Raw genomic sequence first — 22016 nt, forward strand, 5'->3', positions numbered from 1 at the left:
CAAACTTTTGTTTCTATAATACTTGACTTCGTGAAGGACAATAAGAGTTTATTTACTTTCTACGACGGCATGCAAAGTAGGCCAGAAATCTCATTAACACCTCTTTCTAATTAATACTTGACCTATATTGCTGATGCAATAAATTATTCGGCGTGTGTTTTGTGCGATCGTGTAAGTGTCGTAATCAACCTTAATTCACGTACCCAGATGGCTCATTGCTGCTCTCCATCACCGGTCTGTGTATCTACGGGGATTTGTTGATTTATTACTTGCGAAAATTAAGTCGTAGGCCTAGTAATTCGTACCATAGTTCTAACAGTGTTTCGCGACTGCGAATTGTATGGCTTTCGTTAATGCGCAACATGCGCTAAGATATAGAGTTTATTATAAGCACCGGAAGACATTATCGGCTCTGAACCATAATACTTTGTGGAAACCGTGCTTGGTTAGTGTTAGATTGTGCAATCTTTATCAAAGGCTTATCAGTTACTTACCTCTATGACCTATTTTGAGTGACATCTTGTTTGCGTAGCCATTTCACACGTTATTATAAGGAATAATATTTTATAAAGTTCACAATCGATATGCCCTGGAGTAAATTTTCACGTGTACACAGCAAATTGAAAAAAAATTATAATTACAATATAGAGTAATCTTTCGAACAAAACAAAACGCGGGACATTTCACCACGTTGGCCAGGATTTTGATATTGCAAATAAAAATATTTTGAACATTTCAAAAAAATGTCTAAAGCCGTATAAGCAAAGATAGGTAATCATTATGAAACAGTAATAATGTATTAAGTATAGGTGTTAAATCATTAGATATTTTAGGTGAAACCTGAATTATACAATGAACAATATTTCAAAATTCATCCAGATGAAACTGTTAACAGATATTAGTTAAAAATTTATGTCAACACTACAATAATTCTCTAGTTTTAGTAAGTTCGAACTAAACACAGTAGGCCCGGCATGGCCAAGCGTGTTAAGGCGTGCGACTCGTAATCTGAGGGTTCGCATCCCCGTCGCGCCAAACATGCTCGCCCTTTCAGCCGTGTGGGCGTTATAATGTGACGGGCAATCCCACTATTCGTTGGTAAAAGAGTAGCCCAAGAGTTGGCGGTGGGTGGTGATGACTAGCTGCCTTCCCTCTAGTCTTACACTGCTAAATTAGGGACGGCTAGTACAGATAGCCCTCGAGTAGCTTTGTGCGAAATTCAAGAAAACAAACAAACTAAACACAATAGACCTATATTAATATATGCATTTATATTAATGTAAATGACGTTGAATCTTGTAACATTGCATCATTAGCAGTGTTACTACGATTCTTTGCTGCTGTATAAACAGCAATCCCGTTCTTTCCAAGATACATGAAAATCACGTACACCACAGACTCATTTCCACATTCCCCTGATTTGTTCATTTTGGATTCAAAATCAGAAGTTTGTAAAACGGCATTTCTGATTTTTTGTTTATCACAAGTTACCAAAAAAACTTTTGTTTAATACCAGAATTCGTCATTTGAGCTGAGTGATGAAAGAAAAATATTAATTTTTCACAATATTTATATATACAGTAAAATACTAAAAAGGTATGGTTTACAATACAAAATGAACAAATTAGAAGTAATAAAAATATTGTTTACATTGCTTTTATAACACCTTTTTTACGCTCTGTCGCTTTCTTATGCTTCACGGACTTTTATCGTTTAAACAGTAATGACCCATTATGTTTCGAAGATCAGTTTTCATTTCAATAATTTGACTTTCGTAACTGTAAATCAAAGTTTTTCATAGTCTGGATCATATAAGATAGTGTTTCAATATAAGAAACTAGTGTTATAAATATAAATACTTACTTATATAGATCATTATTACTATTTTCAGTTAACTATTTTACCAATGAAACTATCCAATTGTTAATTCTTGTATGCACAGGTGAATCAATTGGTGTTTCGCGTCAAGAAATGCTGAAGCTATATGACACTGATGGGAATGTTCCTCTACATTCAGCAGTCCACTCTGGTGACATCAAGGTATGATTTTAGTGAGTCCGGTATGGTAATGTTCCACCATACTCAGCTCTACACTCTGCTGTTATCAAGGTATCTTTCAGTAATATAGGTGAGGCCATGTTCCTCTACATTCAGCAGTCCACTCGTCCATTCATACTTTTCATTACAATAGGTAAAGTAACAATATTGGTTCAGCAGCAAGAAGTATAGGTGAGGTATTAAATAGATGAGTCAGTAACTAATAACTTGTGAGTAAAAACAATATTTAATAATGTATTAACCACACTATATCTGCCATATCCGGTGTCGGCGAAACTCTTCATCAGACCAGCTAGGATACAAGAGACACAGTGTTGGTTTATGATGTATCTATATCGTCATCTGGACAAACAACAGTTGTAATGATGTGAACTATATTAAACAAGTAAAATGCAATTATTATCAACTTAGATAATTGGGATGCGATGATAGGGTAAGCCAATAAGGTATGTGAGAGTTAGAAAAGTTTCAGAAGCAAGGTAAGTGAGAAATCAAAATAGACGAGCAAGTGACTTATGAATGACATCAAAGGAAGAAAGACAATAAGATATTTTAAATATTGAGGTGAAAGAGAAGGTAGGCGAGGTATCCATAAGTTAGACGATTCTGGACGTATAGATAAAGGTGACATCAAGATACATACTCTGAAGTCTAACAAAACGACAGTTCAGAAGAGTTAACGTACTTCAGTTAACGAAATCAGTTATAGCCAATTTAAAATGATCGTAAAATAAATATTTTGATTAGTACTTCAATGTTACGCAATTTTCTCTAATCATCGGATTCTAATACCCGTTATTAGCACAATACGAATACTCTGTTGTTTTAACCTTGTACTTAATAAGAAACAATGAAAAACAATTCTATACATTATTGTACATATTTGATTTAAACATTTGACATTGCAACATATCTGCTAACGACATTAGTGAGGCAAAATGTTTACTTAGCTCTATATAAGGCCAGAAATTACATGTTAAAAATGTACTGTTCTACAACCTAAGAAATTGACTGTAGCGACGAATTCGATAAAATGTACGACTTATGAAAGTTTGTGAGAAACATTTTCGCTTAAATCGAAATTGAGTGATATCACGTCAGTAGAAACTCGCTCGTGTAAATTTATCAACACTTAACCAGTGTCGTAAAATACTTATAGTTTTTCTTCATGCGAAAACTAAGAGTCGCTGATCTTAAATTGGGTTTTAAAATATCTTATTATACTTCTTAACGATCTACAGATCAAAATTAAAAATTGGTATTTCTTGTTAAGCCCTGATGACTGTTATAAAAATTACAGTTACTGTGGTAGACAATAATGATCGGTTGAGATGGAACATCGAGGCTCGAAGGAAGACATTAATGAAATTCAAGTATAAATCAAATATCTATGTCCATTGACAGACACAGTTGATCTTCAGGCTAAGATCAAGGGTCAAGGTTTGTTGAAAGACGTAATTGATCACCAGTTTGAGATTAAATACAACAAAGTTGGTACCATCTCCATAATTATCTTCATGTTAAAATCAGATCTTCGGATCTGATGTAAGATATTGATAGTCTCTAGACTATTTTTTAACACTGTGGTTTGATGGTGGACGTGGATCTCAATAATTCGATGGACAAATTAAGGATGACATCACATGATGATGATGGCTTCTGTCCTCAAGAAAATGGTCCATGTTTTTCATAAAACTTTGTAGTTCCCAGGTCACGTTACGTGATTTATTCTTCAGGGTTGACGATAGGTGGTGTTCTTCAATATAAGTTTTAAGGTAATTATTAAATGTCAATATTTGAAGTACTATTAAGTTCGAAAACGCTTGTCTGGTTGGTGGTTATGCAGTGTTGTGTTGTCTGTCGGTCAGCCAGTAAACACTAAAAGGCCTCACATAAAGGACGCTTAACGTTACAATTCGACGTCAGTAAAACGTACACATACCATGAATCACTGGAAGAATAGCGCACTCTGTAGGCTACAACACGGCATGTTATATGAATTTCAAAAGTAAGAAATAAATATATTTCTTATTCTTAATTTCTTTAATTTAATTTAAGCAATTTTAATTGCTTTTGAAAGTAAATAATTTGGGAGACTCTGGTTCAAATGTTTTTGTATGAATTTTGCGCAAAGATACACGAGGGCTATCTGGGATAGCCGTCCTAATTAGCAGTGTAAGACTAAAGGAGAGGCAGCTAGTCATTACCACCCACCGCCAAATCTTTTTAACAACGAACAGTGGGATTGATCGTCACATTATAACGCCCCACGGCTGAAAGGACGAGCATTTTTTATGTGAGGGGGAACCAGCGGCTTATGATTCGAGTGCTCTAACCACCTCGCTATGGCGTACATCCATGGTGCAACTTCATATAGTATCTGGAGTTGTATAAGCTGAACAGTAACGTAGTAAGTTCAGATTTAGATGAAGTGATAAAAAGAAGTGGTTTTAACTTATACATTATTAATAACAATATAACGTTAATACATGATATATTTCTGCTACCATTTAAAAGTGGACACCTAACGGTGTACATTTAAGCTTGAAGTTGAAAAACATAACGATAAAATCTTAAGATGTTTACGATTGGTCAAGAAACTAAGTTACAGGGAGGACAGAATTACTTATCTTCATGAAGAGAACAATATTACGAAACTCTAAACAGATGACGCAAGCAGAGTCTTCTCGATAGGAAAGTAAGTAAAGTCTTGTCAAGAGCTCGTGTAGTGTAATACTTCCTAGTTGTAAATGTCCATTTAATTTGCATGGCTCGTTTCCTTTTATTTAGTAAGTTAATATATTGCATTGGTCACTTAACACAAAGTGCTCCAAGTCACGATTTGTAAGCACTTTAAAAGCAAGTAAGTATTATAACTGAATTCAATGAGCCCATTATCAGTCTTCAGTAAAGATATCACATTATTTTGTCGTTGCATGATGTATCGTGCTTTTACGTGCTAATGTTAAGTCATCTCCGTAATAACATATTTTAACGTTTCGTCATTATAACACATGTAACGTTCTATACAAGTTTTAAATCTTATAGAAATGAACCGACCCATATAATTCGACAATGAGTTGTTGTTCAAAAAAACTCTTTAATATTATAGTAAACTCGAGTGTTTATAGGTTAGAGACCCGTGAGATCGAATCAGGTTTTATCACTTGATATAACATAAAACCGTTAACAAAGAACGGTTTGAATCACTTAAATACCTGGTTTTAACGTATTGAAAAACTAAGAAACAAACATCCCGAGTGTTTTATCAGTGAAAATAAATTTCAGTTTTCACAGACAACCGAAGGGCAGTAACTTGTTGCTATAATATATACTTATATTATTAGCTTGGTTTGCTTTGAATTACGCTCAAAGCTATACGAGGGCTATCTGCGCTAGCTGTTCCTAATTTAGCAGTGAAAGACTAGGGAGAAGGCAGTAAGTTATAATCACCCACTGCCAACTCTTGGGCTACTCGTTAACCAACGAATAGTAGGACTGACCGTTCTTTGTAACGCCCCCAGAGCTGAAAGGGCGAGCATGTTTGGTGTAACAGGGATTCGAACCCGTGACCCTCGGATTAGGAGTCGAGTACCTTAACCACGTGGCTATGCCGGCCTGATATATTGTTAGTATCTATTAATTAATTGGTTCTTAATTTGCTTAATTATTTCTTAAAATTACCTTACTATGATGGACCTAGCGTGTATGTTAGTATCTATTGTATCCGACATTTTTGCGTCATCTATTGAATGACCCCACAAACAAACATCTTTAAAAATCAAATTTTTAGTATTCAAGATTCAGACAGTTAGAAAAATACCTGCTATGAATAGAACAATCATTCATTTATAATAGAACACAGTTTTAAATAAAACTACTCTCTTCGTAACAGGAACATAGTTTTCACTAGGACAGTACATGACGGTTTATCTTTATTTATGAAATTTTTAAATGTACTGGTGATCTCACAAAGTACTGTATTTTCAGTAAACGACACCACTTCTAATATATAAAAAAATTCACTTTAATACGACGATGAGTAATTACTTTCACAACTGTTTTTATTTATTTAAAGCATATGTTTTATATATAATACTGATTCACTAACTTGAAGAATTGCTCGAAAATGTGCTACATGTCACGCCACTGACTACAGAGTGAAACCTACTTTTCTGTTTGAATTACAGGCAGTAAACCTCTGTCTTGAAAGTGGCGCCCTAATCAGCACCCAACAGCACGATCTATCAACTCCAGTGCACCTAGCGTGTGCCCAGGGTGCCATAGAAATTGTTAAATTAATGTTCAATGCTCAGCCAGAGGAAAAAAGCGTCTGTTTGAATACCAGTGATGCCCAACAGATGACGCCACTGCACTGTGCAGCAATGTTTGACCATGACGCTTTAGTCGAGTACCTTGTGAATGAGGTATGTGTTGTTAGCTCTAGAGATTTTTACATTTTATATCGTATATTTCTTGTATTTTAACACAAGCCTTTGTGGAAATTAAGGAAAAAAAGTACCTAAGAGTGTGAAATCTTAATGTATATTCCAACACTATACATATATCAATTATGTGAGCTTAGGTATTAGATTTCTCATTTGCTTTAAACACTCAATACAATCCTCCGTTGGGATAGCGGTAAGTCTTCGGATTTACAACGCTAAAATCAAGGGTTCGATTCCCCTCGATGGACGCAGCAGCTACCCCAATGTGGCTTTGCTATAAGAACAATCATAATACACAACGTAAATACTTACACTTAGTGAAACGAATTAAAAAGGCTTCGTAAGTCACTTAATGTAACTTTTACTAGTCAAAATTCATTACTGTTATTAACTTAAAAACTAACACTGTTTGGAGTTGTATAACTTCACATTTTGTTTGGTGTAATTCAATGATGATTCTTAGGTTAGTTAAGAAGCACGCTGAACGAAAGCTCATTTTTACAGCTCTTGAACAAAATGATTTGATGTGAATAATGTCAAATTGCTCTGTTTTACCGTTTCCATTATAAAATACTACCTGTTTGAGCTTTAGCAATAACTTTAGCTTTATTATCACTCAAGCGTTTTGTGGTAGATTTCACGATCTTTGTTTTCAGTTACATCCATCTTGGACACTTACACTGTACCAATTTTAAAAGAAAGCAACTTATACAAGGAAGTGCTACTCTGATCTTGATATTTCTACAATTTCACACCTTAACATTATAGATTACATATTATTGGAAAGTGTGTTGTTACCTTTAAGGTTGATAGCCACGAGAAAGAGCCACAAACAGCAGTGACCTCGGATTATACTCTCGTCCTAAGCTAAGCTATGCGAAATGAACTCTGGGAACGATAGTTATCGGAGAAAATGGAGGAGGACAATTTTTTTTTTATATTAATCGATGTTCTTCTTCATTCACCGTTAATATGTCTTGTTTTTATGAATAAATATTTATCCACATCTAAAAAGATGTAGGTAACTACCGCAGATTGAATTCATTGTTTCATACCGCTAGTGGTAGTATTGGTTCTAAGTCGTAAAATCCACTAGGCATTGTTTCTAGGTGCTAGCGTTGCAAGCGCTTATTAGAGCGTTCGCTACTGTACTCACTTGATGTACTTAGTTTTTAGAGTACTTCCCTTAGTGATGGATAACGAAGAAAAAATGTTAGTTTGAAAATAATTTTAATGCAATTTTTTTATATTCATGACAACAAAACTTTGTAAAAGTGTAAATACTCAACTAGTTATTTAAAACGAAAAAAATATTTTAAATATGGAATAAGAAACAATTAAATAAATAGTTTTTAAAGAATGTTTTAAAGTTATTTTGAATAATTTTTAATAAAGCGAAAACAAAACAAACTTTAATGGATAATTTAAGATTAGTTAGTAATTTTAAATTAACAGTTATACATACAGAAACACGGTAAGCAGCTGATGAAAGTTTTCATATTGACGAACTACTTTTTAAGAGAGGAAGGAATTGTTGATAGGCAAAACATATTACCAAACATTTGTTGGTTATACTCTCTTTAATGCAATAGGGGAGAAAAATCAGGTTGTTCTGGTAAGCAGATATTTACTCCTTTGGATTTTGTTAATAACACTATGTAACAAAATTTTTACTTTTTCTTGTTCCTGGGCAGAAAGTATTATTTCCCAATTGTTTATGCCTAAAGTAAATGGAAAAGACCTTTTTTTCTCTTCAAACTTTGCTTTTGTGACCCGGGAGCGTATAACCAAAACATGATGGGAGCTGATACGTAAAAGTGACTTACATTACAGTCGCAAATCTCGAAAAACTACTCACTTCTAAACATTTTTTTGTATAACATTAGTATAAATACATGTAAATCTGTACGTTTACAACATAAGCAATTAAGAAATAACACACACTATTAACGACCAAAATTTGTGTTACATAGCGTTATTGTTAGTTGCAACCATAAAGCATGATTAGAACTTATTAATTAAGAGTAGGTTTTAATCAAAACGTATTAATAGATTTTAATTATTTTTAACATACAGCTGTGAGCCTCTGTGGCCATTTAATTCATATGACAACAAACCTATTTTGTAAAAGTTTATTTAAAAAGATGTTTAAATTGTTTTCTGATTATCAGCTTGGTTATTAAATATTGTTCCATCTTACTTGTTAGATGATTTTTGGCCCCAACCCGCTAGTACAGCGGTAAGTCTACGGATTTACAACGCTAAAATCAGGGGTTTTATTCCCCTTGGTGGGCTCAGCAGATAGCCCGATGTGGCTTTGCTATAAGAAAAATCACACACACATGATTTTAAAATATTCGTGTTTTTCCTAAACAACGTTTCACTCTTTATTCACAATTTGAAGGTAAAATTTAATAAACTCTCACTTAAATAAACATGTTATTTGGACAATGAGAAGTAGATGTTTATTTTTGCATATTTCTATATAATAATTTATTTAAATACATTAATCCTATAATTATTGATAGATGTCAGTTTCGATCTTATCCACGTTTTAAACACGTTTTTACATTTCCTATAGGTATGTGACCAAGTTGGTTACAGGATTACTCATAATATATGAAACAAATAAACACTAGGGCCTGGCATGGTCAGCTGGTTAAGGCGTTCGGCTCGTAATATGAGGGTCGCTGGTTCGAATCCCCGTCGCACCAAACATGCTCGCCCTTTCAGCCATGGGGGCATTATAATGTGACGGTCAATACCGTTATTCGTTGGTAAAAGAGTAGCCCAAGAGTTGGCGGTGGGTGGTGATGACTAGCTGCCTTCCCTCTAGTGTTACACTGATAAACTAGGGACAGATCGCCCTCGTGTACATCAGTTATTTGTAAAATCTTTCATTTCCTATTCTTTATTTTAGAATAATGTTTGGTCAGCACATTCCCATGAGTATTATAATAGGAAAGAAAACATAACTTCTACAATATCATGTAGCGTATGAAATTCATCTGTAGCAAAAGATATAAATTGTAGTGTGAAGCTTAGTACTTATGATTGGATTCTAATTTTGGAAGTTTCTAGAAGAGTGTTGTTGGATCGTGCTCTTTCATATTTTGCAACTAACTAAATAAACTGAGAAAAAAGAAAAATTAAACAGTTTTAAGCATATATTTAATCAACGCTTACATTTGCTGAAACCAAGTTAAAACAAACATTTTGTTTGTTTGTTTGTTTCTTTAATTTCGCGCAAAGCTACACGAGGGCTATCTGCGCTAGCCGTCCCTAATTTAGCAGTGCAAGACTAGAGGAAAGGCCGCTAGTCATCACCACCCACCGCCAACTCTTGGGCTACTGTTTTACCAGCGAATAATGGGATTGACCGTCAAATTATATTGAAAGGACGATCATAGTTGGTGTGACGGGGTTTCGAACACGCGACCCTCAGATTACGAGTCGAACTAAAACAAACATATTCCTCACAATTGAATGTTGCGTAACATTTCCTCTCTATCCAGTTCATGCTACTGTTTACTAGTAAATAAAGTCGACCAAACATTTCACTTGTTATTAACAAATGACAAGAAAGAATCAAACAAACATAATTTAAATTTATGTTTCTGAAAATACATGGTTTTTGCAAATAATAAGCTTGCATTGTATATAGCCGTTAACTTGTGAAATTATCCTAACGTAAGATTAAATTTATCCTAGTAATCCTTAACTTGTGAAATTATCCTAACGTAAGATTAAATTTATCCTAGTAATCCTTAACTTGTGAAATTATCCTAACGTAAGATTAAATTTATCCTAGTAATCCTTAACTTGTGAAATTATCCTAACGTAAGATTAAATTTATCCTAGTAATCCTTAACTTGTGAAATTATCCTAACGTAAGATTAAATTTATCCTAGTAATCCTTAACTTGTGAAATTATCCTAACTGATTAAATTTATCCTAGTAATCCTTAACGTCTGATTAAATTTATCCTAGTAATCCTTAAGTAGAATATCGTGAATATCTTTTTGGGCTGTGGATCGGTAAATGTTGTCTTATTGAATCTACAAATCTTCCTTTATTTTTTTCTAGTAATAAAAAATGTCACAGCCCATTGGTTGTCATAAGACACTCCCAGAATATTCCATACTTTTGTTTAATACATATTGAATAGATTTGCATCAAGAGAGATAGATAACTGATCAAATTCCCGCATATATAAAATATGATTTTTAAAGAGGAAATAAATAAATAAACTGTCCTCTAGGGGGTCAGTGGTAAATTTACAGACTTACAACGCTAAAATCCGACTTTCAATTCCTTGTGGTAGATATAGTACAAATATCCCATTGTGTATCTTCGCAGAGAAACAAACATTGAAGCCTTGACTAAAATGTTGATGTTTTATCTATATCTAACAAATTTAAGGAACAATTCTGACCCTAGATTTCAAGGCACGCATTTATTTTTTGTCTTCAAAGTCCATGTCGAATTATTTAACTTTCTTGAGAGAACATATGAAATAAACTACAGAGGGAGACAATGTGAAGTTTGCAATGACAAACAAAAGGAAAGCAAGGGACAAGTGACAACATTACGTATGTTATGCCTACTTGCCTGTTCTTTTTTAGAGAATAATTCGATTTACAGGGAGCTGACATCAATGCTGTAGACAAAGAAGGAAGAACAGTGTTGTTATTAGCAGCCGCTAGGAGCGCTTGGAAAGTCACGAAAGTTTTGCTTCAATCAGGGGCAGAAATGGGAACCAAGGATAATATGAATCGTAATATTTTACACCACATTGTTCTTGCTGGTGGGTCTCTTGACGACTTCTGGAATTATCTCAATCAGGTATGTTGCTTATTCATATTTAACAAAAAAAAAACTTTTATATTGAATTATTATTGAAATATATATTGAATTATATTATATTGTATTAAATATATTATATTGTATATTGAATTGGTAGCTCAACTTCGTCGTGCTTTAAAGTTATATTTTTTAGTCAGTGTAAGTGGTACGAATATTTAGAAGTAAGAAACTGTAATGAAAGGAAGACAAAGCAAGATAAGAAGTGAGTCAGAGAAACCAAAAAGAACTTCCTCTTAAAGAATGAGATTTTAATTTCATGATTTCGTTTTTAAAAAGTTAAATACTAATAATGAATTTGTAACATTGCATAAAAAAACTTGCTCATTCAAATAATAAGTAATTTCCAAAAGTTGAATTGTTAAAAAGTACTTTTACCAAGGAAGGTGTCCCATTAATTACAGACCTATTAGTTCTGGCATCAGTTGTGGGAAAAATTTTGGCAAGTCTGATGAAAGATATTTTACAATGTTATATAACACAGTTTAGAAGTTTATTGGGCAGTCAACGTAGTTTCATAAAGGGAAAATCTTACCTTACAAATCAGTGGCGGCGCCAGGATATTTTCTTTGAGGGGCTGAGGTAAACTGTAGAGGGGTTTCCCAAAATGCCATCAATATGAAGTATAGATGGTAAATTATAATAATATAAATACCAAGATACATTTCAGAAAGGTGTGCTATTTTGAACTGCGTTTTCAATGCAGTCTTCATTGGACACTCACACTCTGATTAATAATTCATTATTACAAATAGGTCATGTTGTAAAACTGCGGGTAGCTAATGGGAGTGAGCGAGGAGGGTGTAGCGTGCGGCTGGCGTCTGAATCTCGATCGGGCTGAGCCGATCGTTAGCCGTACGCATAGCGTACACTATTGTCGGCGGCTCGGTGATCATACGCTTAAGGCGTTCGTCGCGCTCGAACAAAGCAAACCCGCGGTCTGGATATTGAATGGTCATAGTAGCACCAAAACAAAATGTCTAAATTACAGTTGACCTTCACAGAAAGGCTGGTTTCTTCATAAGATCGCAATATTCATACAGGCCAAACTGTGATTGTGATATTGTTTTTATTATCATAAGTGTGACAAGCACCTGTTACAATGATGTAACTACTACATTACATTAAATTAGGCACTTCTAAATAATCCAATGACAATTTCAAAATTCATTCTAGGATTGTTTAGAAATATTATTTGGTCAGTTAACATGTAAGGTTATTATCTGATAATAAGTATAACATTAATTGGATTGTAAGTCACAATTTTAAGTATATGCCTCAATCATCAGTACAATCTTGGATGGATGATACACAATGCAAAATGATCTCACAGAGAACACAACACCGGCTAAATGCTTCATAGTTTTGACCTATACACAATACACTTATACATGCATGCTATGTTTTACTTTTCAATAAAAGATAAATGAAATTAATGGGTAAATACCTGTGAAACCTTTGGTTTATCAAGTAAAATCCCTGATGATCTGTTGTAACTTGAAATCAACGTAGTTGTCTAATCTTCGTCAAAGCTGAAGATAGAATGGCATTACACAGGGAGCGGCAATACAGCGCATGAGTTTCAGTGTATTCAGTACGTTGCTATGGGACCCATGACACATACTCCGTCCTAATGAAGACGTTGAGTTCTACAGATCTATGTCTCTTTGATGTTAATTGTTAAGCAACAACGACGATTGTGTTTTCCATATTTTATGAATATATGTAGGTAACAATATTGGGGGACCTGAGAGGGGGCTTGCTCATTTTGGGGGGCTCAAGCCTCCCCCCTTTGGCGCCGCCACTGTTACAAATCTTTTAACATGCTTTGAAAATGTTATTGCATATGTAGATGAAAGTAATGGTGCAGGTTTGGACTACTTGTTTTTTCAGAAAGCATTTTACAGAATGCCATATAAAAGGCTTGTAAAGAAACTTACATCTATGGGTGTGGTGGATAACTAATGGAACAGAAGAGTGGCTTGATTGAAGAAAGTAGAGGGTTGGTATATATGGAGCTCAGTCAAACTGGATTAATGTTGCAAGTGGTGTACCTCAGGACTCAGTCTTAGGACCATAGCTCTTTTTGATTTACATTAATGACACAGATGAAGGACTGGTCAATAAATTACTTAAATTTGCTAATGATATCAAGGTCTTGGGTATTGTTGGCTGTGAAGAGGATGCTGCTGATTTACAAAAGGATTTAGATCATTTAGTTAGTTGGGAAAATAAATGGTCAATGGTTCTTAATTTTGTAAATGTAAGTTATTGCATGTGGGTCATCATAATTTGAATTATATGTATAATTTAGATGGGAATAACCTTAAGAGTGTCATGAAAGGAAAGGATCTTAGTGTAATGATTGATCAGTCTCTTAAGCCATTCAAGCAGTATGCTGTTGCTAGTGGTAAGGCAAATAGAATTTTAGGTTGTATCTACAGAAATATTAAATACAAGTCTAAAAAAGTTATAATTTCATTGTATAGGCCACTGGTCAGATGACATCTGGAGCATTGTGTTCAGTTTTGGGCTCCTTACCTTAAGAAATACATTGAATTTTTAAAAAGGGTTCAGTGGAGGTTGAACCCACGGGTTCAGCCGTGGGTGGTGTATTATGTGACGATCAATCCCATTATTCTTTGATAAAATAGCATTCTAAGAGTTGGCAGTGGATGGTGATGACTAGCTGCCTTCCCACTGCTAAATTAGGGACAACTAGTACAGATAGCCTTCGTGCAGCTTTGCGCGAAATTCCAAAGAACAAACAAACAATAAAGAATACCTGGTTGAAATGTTTAAAATTGTAAATGAAATTGATAGTGCTTACAGCGAGAATTATACAACTAGGAGACACAAATATAGATTTATGCAAGGTAGAAGCCGTCTTCAACTGTGACAAGTATGTTTTTGAAATAAAATAATTGCTTTTAAAATTGGTTGCCTTCGGATGTTGTGGAGGCAGTAGATCTGAGAGAGTTTAAAAGAAGGCTTGATAGGTATATGAATTATGAGGGCTGATGTTTCTTTAATTTATTTATTTAATTGTTTTAGTTTGGCTTAGTTAATACATCACAACTTTCAAAACTAAACAAAAGTGTTATTAGTTTGTTTTGAATTTCACGCAAAGCTACACGAGGGCTATCTAGCCGTTCCTAATTTAGCAGTGTAAGACAAGAGGGAAGATAGCTAGTCATCGCCACCCACCGCCAACTCTTGAGCTACTCTTTTACCAATGAATAGTGCGATTGACCATCACATTATTACGCCCCCACAGCTGAAAGGACGAGAATGTTTGGTGTAATGGGAATTCGAACCCGCGACTCAAAGACTACGGGTAGAGTGCCTTAGCCACCTGCTCATGCCAGGCCATCAAAAATATTATTTACGCCAACGAACCTGGTCTTACGTTTTCGGTTTCGAGAAGACAAGATGGAATGGATAAAACACGGCGTCTGAAATATATTGATTTTTAACACGATGTTCTTAAGTGTTCTTAGATCAATATTTAAACACATGAGTGATTTGATTGGTTAACTATGTATCACTTTTTGAACAACAGAACTTTTACTTTACAAAATTTAACTGGATTGAGGTTTAAACATTATTAATAGAAATAATAGATACCATTTTTTAAGTAGAAAATACTTTTAGTGCCACAAAAATGATCCTGGTATTTTCTTCAGTGACCAGTAGGAGTTTTACTTCTTGCTAACGCAGCAAGGCGAAATATATTTTTAGTGACAAAAATCCGTTTTTCTTCTCTATTTAAACATATTTTAGTCCCCCCCATGACACAGAGGTGAGTATGATGGCTTATGACGTTTAAAATTGGATTTGGATACCAAGTATGTAGAGCATAGATGGCCCATTGTGCAATTTGTGGAATATTTCAAGAATGAATATGATACGATTCCTTAAATTCTGGTCTTACACCTGTACCCAGTTTTAAAAAATTTCAATAACCTTTATCCACATTTTCTGTTTCTAGCGCCCTCTGTCGACATATGAAATAATTATTTTCGTTTCATCGGTACTTTATAGAAAGTTTTTTGTTTGTTTATTTGACAAATAAACACAAAGTTGCATAATGGGCTATCTGTGCTCTACCCACCATGGATATCGAAACCCGGTTTCTAGCGTTGTACGCTAGTAAAATTACATCATATTCATATGATGGTCAATCCAACTGTTCGTTGGTAAAAGAGTAACCCAAAGATGGTAATGACTATCTGTCTTCCCTCTAGTCTTACACTGCGAAATTAGGGACGGCTAGCATAGGTAGCTTTAGGTAAAATTCAGAAGGCTAACAAACTACAAGTTTGCAAACTTGCAGTTACATTTCGAAATCAACTGTTGTTTTCATGAAAAAATGGCTGACAAAAAACTGAAACCATAACAAAACAATCTGACTCGCTGTACCACTAGAAAGCCTTTGTTGAAAAACGGGCTATTGTTAATAACCTAGTCGAAAGCTTTCTGGAATATTTATCTGAATTGATAAAATACCCTTCACTCCTTTCAGTAACGTTAACCTCAGTTTATGTTACTTCGAAACGTAAAATAATTTATTTAACAAATTATTAAACTTATATAAATATCTGCATTAGTTTATTAATCTAAAGTTGACACATTTAAAAAGATGGCCAGATGGGTTAAGGCGTTCGACACGTAATCTTACGGTCGCGGGTTTCGAATTCACGTCGCATCAAACGTGCTTGCCATTTCAGCCGTGGGGGGGTTATTATATGACGTTCAATCCCACTATTCGTTGGTAAAAGAGTAGCCCAAGAGTTGGTGGTGGGTGTTGATGACTAGCTGCCTTCCCTCTAGTCTTACACTGCTACATTAGGGATGGCTAGCGCAGATAGCCCTTCTACAGCTTTGCGCAATATTCAAAAATAAACAAACACACTTGTGTCCATCCTCTGTTTTAGTAAAATAGTTTGAGATCTTGTTCGCATTGTTTCAGCATGTAACGTGAACGTATTAAATATTACAACAAACTAGATGTGTCACCAAGGGAACAATCACGTCTCTTTGTGTTTAAGCGCTTAGCTACCCAAGGGACTGACTGTATTCGCTGTACCCTCTATTGTACCAAACTGGATTTTAAACAGTGTAAGTTACGGAGATTACTGTTGAGTCAGCCTAAGGCAAAGGGAACAATAACTGAAGGGTGTTTAGATAGACTAATAGTAGATAATATTTAGTAAAGGAATATCATAATGTATTCGACGTTCTGATTACTGCTGTTGTACAAGCAAGGGCGGATTATAGGTTTTATTGGCCCTAGGCTTTTCAACTTACATATCGTGCAATACATTTATAGTCATAGCTTGAGAATTCCTAATTAGTGTGAAGCCCTGGACTTCAGCCTGATAAGTTCATGCCTCAATCAGGGGTTGAGTACAAAAATATTAATATCTAACAACAGTAGTTTCATCGGTATATATCAGATGGCGCTAAGGAGATGGCATACCTTACGAATGATTTTTCTACAATTTATTTTTTCAATAGAGAACAGAGAAATCTAAGTTATAATTCCTCTCAAAACATTTACATTTTTATTACGTACTTCTAGTAGGTTAGATAATTGCTATATTATATCATTGTATAAAAGTAATGGCGAAAGTTTTTAAGTAGAGAAAGTTAACGCAACTACGAACTGTTGATCAAATTACTAAAGTGCACAAAATATATAATTAATAATTAATTAAAATGGGTATAGTTGCAAAGTCTTGGTCCTACAATAGTTTACTAAAGCGTTGTTACCTCGGAGATTTTAAATTTTTTCATACAAAATTTATAAATTGTATCTCCTTTTCTATGAGTTGTTATTTTCTTTACTTTGCCATCATAAATTGTATTGCTAAACAACGTTATTCTATCTAATTGTAGTATGACTTTCATATAAGTTATTATTCCCTTTGAACTTCGAACGGTCATATTTCTAAATAATACGGCCCGGCATGGCCAGTTGGTTAAGACGTACGACTCGTAATCTGACGATTGCGGGTTCGATTCCTCGTCACACCAAACACGTGTGGTCGTTATATAATATGATGGTCAATCCAACTGTTTGTTGGTAAAAGAGTAACCCAAAGATGGTAATGACTATCTGTCTTCCCTCTAGTCTTACACTGCGAAATTAGGGACGGCTAGCATAGGTAGCTTTAGGTAAAATTCAGAAGGCTAACAAACTACAAGTTTGCAAACTTGCAGTTACATTTCGAAATCAACTGTTGTTTTCATGAAAAAATGGCTGACAAAAAACTGAAACCATAACAAAACAATCTGACTCGCTCCAATGAGTGTCAAGTTCTATCTAATGTAGTAACAAAAACATTTCTACTTTTGATATGTTTGTGGAAATGTTGCTAAGTGTTTATTAATGTCGCCTGTTACAGTGGCTATTGTGGAATATGTAATAGTGTGAAACTACAGTCTCATTGCTGAGCACAATAAACAATGTTGAAAGTAGTTCCAATGTCAAAACTGGCTCTAAAAACAAACGTTTTTATAAAGTATGAGTTAATCTCAGAAGTTGTTTGGTATTAACAACACGTGGCACTGCATGGCCAGGTGATTAAGGAGTTTGACTTGTAATACGAGGATTCGGTGTTCGAATCTCCGTTACACCCAACATGCTCACTCTTTTAGCCATGGATACGTTATAATGTGATGGTCAATCCCATTATTCGTTGGTAAAAGAGTAGCCCAAGAGTTTGCGGTGGCTGATGGTGACTATGTGACTTCCCTCTAGTCTTACACTGCTAAATTACGGATGGCTAGCGCAGATAGTCCTAGTGTAGCTTTGTGCGAAATTAAAAACAAACAAACAAATGAATAAAACACTATTTTTATTGAGTACTTTTGTCTGATTCATCTACTTTATTCTTTCACACATACTGTCGTTTGTAGTATTTTGGGATATAGTTATTTTATTATAAGAAGAATTTTTTTTTTTTTGGTTTAGTACATAAATATTCCACTTTTAGGCATTACAACTAGAAGTATTTGGGATAAAAGTGTAAGTAACATTTAGTTTTAAAAGTGTAATTCAACACTCTGTCTAAGTTTGATATATTTTCTACATTTTCTTCATTCTAATATTGGTTTAGTCATGTGTACTTTTTTCAATATTCTTAGAGTCACTTTTATAATAAATTATTTCATATTAATATCAATTAAACTGGTGTTTATATTACTTGTGTTATTTGACCCAGACCGCTAAATTACACCCATTTAGATACGACTGTCCAAATAAACTCTAGTTATCAGTGCTATAACTCTGTTAGAACTTTGTGTTATGAAAAGTTTAGCAACATACCCGGCTTTCGATGAAAATAATAGGTTTTATCCAATATTATTTCACCAGCACCAAGGTTCGAGCATCGCCAGTTTGATGAACGAAAGAGACATTTACGGTTGTACTCCGATGCACTACGCTTCGAGGAAAGGACATCTGAAAACAATTCGAAGTCTCCTGCAGCTGGGGGCAGTGGTCAACCTGAAGAATAATGACAATCAGTCGCCCCTACACTTTGCTGCCAGGTAGACATGCGCAGGACGAAAGTTTAATTACCTCATAGCTGTATACTAGTGTTGTCTAATATAATTACGTTTCAGGTTAATGATACAGATATTTGAACAGTACATAAACATAGCACGCAGACTTTGTGAGGTTGAGAGAGTTTCAGTTTTGCAAATCGGATGTTACACACAAGTTTTATGAATGACTTAAGTAGTGTTATATATGTTCAGTTACATCAGGTAAATTACTAAATTGAATAGAATATCGTTACCAGGTCTTACACACTTTTAAATATTATATAGATTGGTGATTTTATTCGTGACAACTCTGTATTAATGCCATATGCAACCATAAGATACCAAGCGAATACTTGTCGTTTTCGTTCTATGTTAAAAGTATTATATTGTCAATATAAAACTAAATACTTAAAACACTTTCAAATTCTAAGCGTTCCGTTTGAAAGTACCGGACTATTTTATCTCTCTCTTTATTAAATAACTGAACCAGTGGAGCTACTTCGCTCAAAATTGATTGATTTTTTATTTTCCTCTGGTCTTTAATAGGTATGGGCGTTACAATACAGTGCGCCACCTGCTGGAAAGTAATCGAGGGACTTTGATTATTAATGAGATGGACGGGGAAGGAAAGACACCGTTGCACATTGCATCTGAAAATGGTCATACAAGAGTTGTGTATTTGTTACTCGTGAAAGGAGCTTTACTTCACAGGTGAACATACTGGGTCAATTCAAGGACGTTTGTATCCACCTAGTGCTTGATTCATAAAATAAATATCATGAAAATATTAATTCTTTAGATTCAACATTTCGACAATAAGCAGAGTAACACAAAATATCAGTTTTATTTTCTCCTGCGTTGTTGTTTACTTAACAAAAAAACGCTCACAATGTTTACAAGCGTCTTCAGGTTTTTTTTAATATGTGGCCTAATAACAGTCAATTAATGTAAAAACATTCAAACTTTTAAAACAAATAAGATACGACGCTTGTTAACGCAATATTTCTTATGCTTTATATTCATAGTATCATTGTAACAAGAGTAGGAACAGCTTACGAGATAATTTATTTGTCAGATAACATGGCTGTGAAAGCCAAAATTCCCTTTCTACCCTTGTATTAGTTCTGACTTGCATGGTAAAATCCTGTACACGTGATTTTGCTAAACGATTTAACATTACAAGGTGATTGTCGTGTATGAAATATGGGGAATAGTTTACTATAAGCAAAGCTGTCAGATCATAAACTGGAGAGGTTCTTATTTGGTCAGCATAATCTTATAGAAATACAGCCTGCATTGTCTTTCTAACCCTATCCCATAGAGGTATTTTCTATTAAAGCGTTCAGTTCCTTGACCCGGGGGGCTTGTTGTTGTTGTTTTAAATTAAGCACAAAGCTACACAATTGGCTATCTGTGTTCTGCCCACCACGGGTATCGAAACCCGGATTTAGCGTTGTAAGTTCGCAGACATACCGCTGAGCCACTGGGGGGCGACCTGGGGGCCCAAATTGAATCTGATTATTAGTCGCTACCAATATTATTAAACCTAACTCCAGATTGTTTGTTCTTTAATGTGAGTTATCAGCCTAAAGACGTACTACAGAGAAAATAAACATGCTATAGAAAATCAGATATTGCAAGTAAAGTTTATTTAGTTTTAAACATAGTTTCTCCAATAACGATACAAAAGCAAAACAAGCTATGAAAGATTGAGTGTTTGAACCACCCACAACGTTTAGATTGAATGAAACTATACAATGCTCTTCAAGCTGATATAATAGAGCGCTAAAATCTGTATGATTGGGTTTTCACGATATTTTAAAATGTGACGATCCTTTGATAAGAGAGACTAAACGTAGAACCCGCACAAACACTTTGTGTAGGTTAGTTACAATCTGTTCTACTCTCCAGAGATCACAAAGGCAGAACTCCAATGCATTATGCTGCAATGAATGGACATACCCAAACAATAGAACAGCTGCTGTCATTCCACTCTCACCTTCTGGACCAAATGGACCGAGATGGGGTGAGCACCTAGCAACAAAAATTGTAAATGTTATTTTTATATAGAACTCTTTTAAGAAGCTTTATGGATAAGTGTTTTGTGTCTCTTAGCGACAAATGTTTTGTGTGTTTCTTAGTAACATTTGGTTTTATATTTTTCTTATCGACGAAATGATTTTTCTCGACATAAAATCTGATGGGGTATTCATATAAAAACTGTGTATGTTTTTTTTTCTGTCAACGTTTTTCAGACATTTTTGTTGACACGTGAGAAATGATTTTTTTATTACCAGCTAACATTTGGTTTTTATATTTTGAGTTTTGTAAATCGTATTATGTATATATATATAACTGATACATGAGACCGCCGGTCCTTGGTGAAACTCCATAATTACAGAATTGAGAACAAACAATACAACTGTATGTTTCACAAATACATTACTTATTACGACCATAGTTTTGTCAGTAAAGATATAATTAGGTTATTGGTGAAACCACGGTCATAGTAAATGATGTATTTGTGAAAGGTACAATGGTATTTTTTTTTCCTCATTGTGGTATTGTATATTGCCAAGGACATTATGTTTTTATAAATATCTTTAGACCTAAATGTTTTATGTATGAGTTGTAAACAATGTAGATTATTACTGTTTTCGCCCACATAAATTTATTTCTTTGTTACGTTTATTTAAAAGTCACCCAGAATCAGTCTGTGCGTTACAAATCAATAGATGCTAAATATAAGCTCTTGATATTTTGTGCAAACATATTTTGGTGAAATGTAAAACTGTGGTTTATTGCTGTTTAAACTTAATACCTATCCATTAGTCATTTGAAACTAAAATAGTGCTATTTCTAAACATCTTGAAAGGTTGGCGCAGTGTTAAAACAAGCAGAAAATAAAAACAAGTACAATTTTTTATTGCCTCGTTTAGTAGCAAAATTGTTTTCTTTATGTCATTAAGTTTCACTTTCGCAAAGCAGCTTAAACATATCACTCTGAGCTATCAGACGCGTGAACTAAACCTAGGGAAAAATATCCTGCCATGTAAATATTTGAATGTTTTTTTATTAAAATACATGAAATCA

The 22016-nt window shown here is 34.4% G+C and overlaps 1 protein-coding gene across 1 annotated transcript in view; it reads left to right on the forward strand.

The window, feature by feature from the left end:
* TrpA1 (Transient receptor potential cation channel A1) overlaps window positions 1–22016 on the forward strand; it is a 67469-nt gene that overhangs the window by 16128 nt on the left and 29325 nt on the right. The window contains exons 6-11 of the mRNA XM_076479068.1: window positions 1943–2040; window positions 6249–6485; window positions 11151–11351; window positions 18751–18926; window positions 19470–19634; window positions 20835–20949. Coding sequence (XP_076335183.1) covers window positions 1943–2040; window positions 6249–6485; window positions 11151–11351; window positions 18751–18926; window positions 19470–19634; window positions 20835–20949 — 992 coding nt within the window. The remainder of the gene's footprint in view (window positions 1–1942; window positions 2041–6248; window positions 6486–11150; window positions 11352–18750; window positions 18927–19469; window positions 19635–20834; window positions 20950–22016) is intronic.

The sequence above is a fragment of the Tachypleus tridentatus genome, chromosome 13 (assembly GCF_004210375.1).
Source record: "Tachypleus tridentatus isolate NWPU-2018 chromosome 13, ASM421037v1, whole genome shotgun sequence".
NCBI lineage: Eukaryota > Metazoa > Arthropoda > Merostomata > Xiphosura > Limulidae > Tachypleus > Tachypleus tridentatus.